The 2,228-nt window shown below is 38.5% G+C and overlaps 1 protein-coding gene across 1 annotated transcript; it reads left to right on the forward strand.

Annotated features, from left to right (window-relative positions):
* Nucleotides 1-963: 963 nt before the first annotated feature.
* On the forward strand, nucleotides 964-1,942 carry LOC137935259 (uncharacterized). Its single transcript, XM_068779947.1, has 3 exons — nucleotides 964-1,162; nucleotides 1,346-1,746; nucleotides 1,922-1,942. Exons 1-3 carry the CDS (start codon nucleotides 964-966, stop codon nucleotides 1,940-1,942), a joined length of 621 nt encoding a protein of 206 aa, XP_068636048.1.
* The last annotated feature ends 286 nt before the right edge of the window (nucleotides 1,943-2,228 follow it).

The following is a 2,228-nucleotide window of genomic DNA, read 5'->3' on the forward strand; positions in this document are numbered from 1 at the left end:
GTAAAGAAATTAAATGCTGATTCTTGGTTCCAAGATTCATGCATATTTGCAGCATTGGTCATGCTTCTTTCCCAATCTTTAAGGACTTTTTCTCCATCCTTGGGGCAATCCAAGTTGAGGTAAAATCCAAAAGGGTTTATGCCATCTATGGTTTGGTGTCCCTTAGTAGCATTTGAAGGATCGACATTTGTGTATTTTGTCGAATACCTTTGTCCTCCCAGGGATATTTTGGAGTGGGAGAAACTTTCTCGTTCTTGCGGATGAACCGCAGTACGGTTTCGGAAGTTATCGTGAAAGCTATCTTCCATGTGGGTATCTCATACCATTGAAGTTTCTGCTTCAAAATGGTCACTACCACGAAGCATTCGAAACCTTTTACCAAGATCATCTGCCTTTTTGTCTTTAGCAGAGTAGTCTGTTTTCTTGGTATTTTCTTCTGCAACTTCATTAGATTCCCAGGCTTCTGGTTCACTGTCGTGTTGCTCTTGTTGTATACTAGAAGAAGATTTTTCTTCTTGAACATTATAAATCGGTTGATGACCGAAGGTATTATATTCTGCGTAAACTTCATCATCGGTGGAGGATGATGCTTTTGAAGCGATCCTAAAAGCAGGTGGTGTTGGATCCTTTCTTCAAGGTGCTATGCAAGGTGTTGCAAAGTACACTAGGTTTTTAAGCCATCTGGTGATGTCAGGAAGGCCGACATTTAGCAAAAGATTGTCCAAATGATAAACAACAACGGCAGTACAGTACTTATATGTTACTAGCCGAAGAAAATGGATTGGAAATCATCCATTATGATGACATCCAGTCAGAAGATGAAGTATATGAACTTCATCTAGAAACTAAGTCCTCCTCCTCGGAAAACTCAAGGAACATGTCGGACTCTTTAGGCACCTTCTCTAAATGAGTATTTGCATAAATGCAGAGCATGTAGCATCTTGAAATTCTTATATCACGGTCATGCTTAAAATTCCCGGAAATAATAAATTCCATATACACGCTCTCGTAGATACAAGAAGTTCATATTGCCTAGCCCGACAAAATCTACTTCCCACAGATCTATGGAAAGCACTTGAAGTACCCCTTCAAGTAACAGTTGGCTCAAGAGAAAATATATCTCTTCCTATAGAAGCCAGAAACATTCATCTCGACATTGGAGGTGAAAAGTTTATGATCCCAAAACTCATTAGTTTATGACCAAACATAAACTCAGGACCAGATGTAGTCCTAGGTAATGAATGGCTCATGTTCCATGCACCTATAGAGCAAACACCAACCTACTATAAACTTTGATGTCGCACTCGACGCGAAATCGATAATTCTACTGTATTTGTCTATGCAGTAAAACCCACTGAAGCCTATGCCATGTCTCGTAATGAAGATGTTCTCCAACAGGTCTTCAAAAAACGCAGCAAGCGTGGTGATGAGATTCCTCCCTTAGAAACTCTATTCCTCACTGAATCTAGCGAAAATGAAGTTCGTCAAGTTCTAGAATCCACTTGTTCTGAGAAACCCTTAGAATGGTGGCATACACAAAAACGATATGCCGGCCTCGAACTTCTTGATCCTGAAAAAGAAATCCGACAAAAACCTATGGTTTACACTCCTAATTTTGAAGAATTCTCAACACAGATAAATGACTTGCTAACTCATGGTTTAATCCATGCAAGTTATTCTCCACATACATCTCCTACTTTCCTAGTTCGGAATCATGCAGTGATCAAACATGGAAAAGCTAGAATGGTCATTAACTATAAAAGGGCTAATGAAGCCACAAAAATGGATGGCTACTATCTTCCTAACAAAGAAAGATAAATAGCTGCCATAAGAGGAAAACAATGGTTTTCTAAATTTGATTGCAAATCCGGTTTTGGCAAATTCGTCTAACCGAAAGAGCTATTCCCCTTACTGCATCTAGTTGTCCTTCAAGACATTATGAGTGGCTTGTAATCCCCGTCGGGTTAAAACAAGCACCCAACATATTTCAAAGAAGAATGGATGATATCCTCAAACTATTCTTTAAATTTTGCTTTGTTTATGTGACATCCTAGTCTTTTCTGAAACCAAGGATCAACATAAAGAGCAATTACTTAAGGTTTTAAATGCCTTAAAAATGTTGGGATAGCACTCAGCAAAAAGAAATCAGAGTTGTTTAAAACCAAGATAGATTTCTTAGGTCTAAACATCTCAAAAGGAGAAATCATTCTCCAAAATCATATTCTAGA

Source organism: Aristolochia californica, unplaced genomic scaffold (genome assembly GCF_029961685.1).
Source record: "Aristolochia californica isolate CCGP_79_NKW_82.1479 unplaced genomic scaffold, dmAriCali1.0.hap1 SCAF_6, whole genome shotgun sequence".
Classification (NCBI taxonomy): Eukaryota; Viridiplantae; Streptophyta; class Magnoliopsida; order Piperales; family Aristolochiaceae; genus Aristolochia; species Aristolochia californica.

Coding starts and splice junctions, on each gene's coding strand:
- LOC137935259 (XM_068779947.1), top strand. CDS start 964: ATGCTTAAAATTCCCGGAAATAATAAATTCCATATACACGCTCTCGTA. Junction 1,163..1,345: donor CATTCATCTCGACATTGGAG/GTGAAAAGTTTA, acceptor TTGTCTATGCAG/TAAAACCCACTGAAGCCTAT. Junction 1,747..1,921: donor AACATGGAAAAGCTAGAATG/GTCATTAACTAT, acceptor TACTGCATCTAG/TTGTCCTTCAAGACATTATG.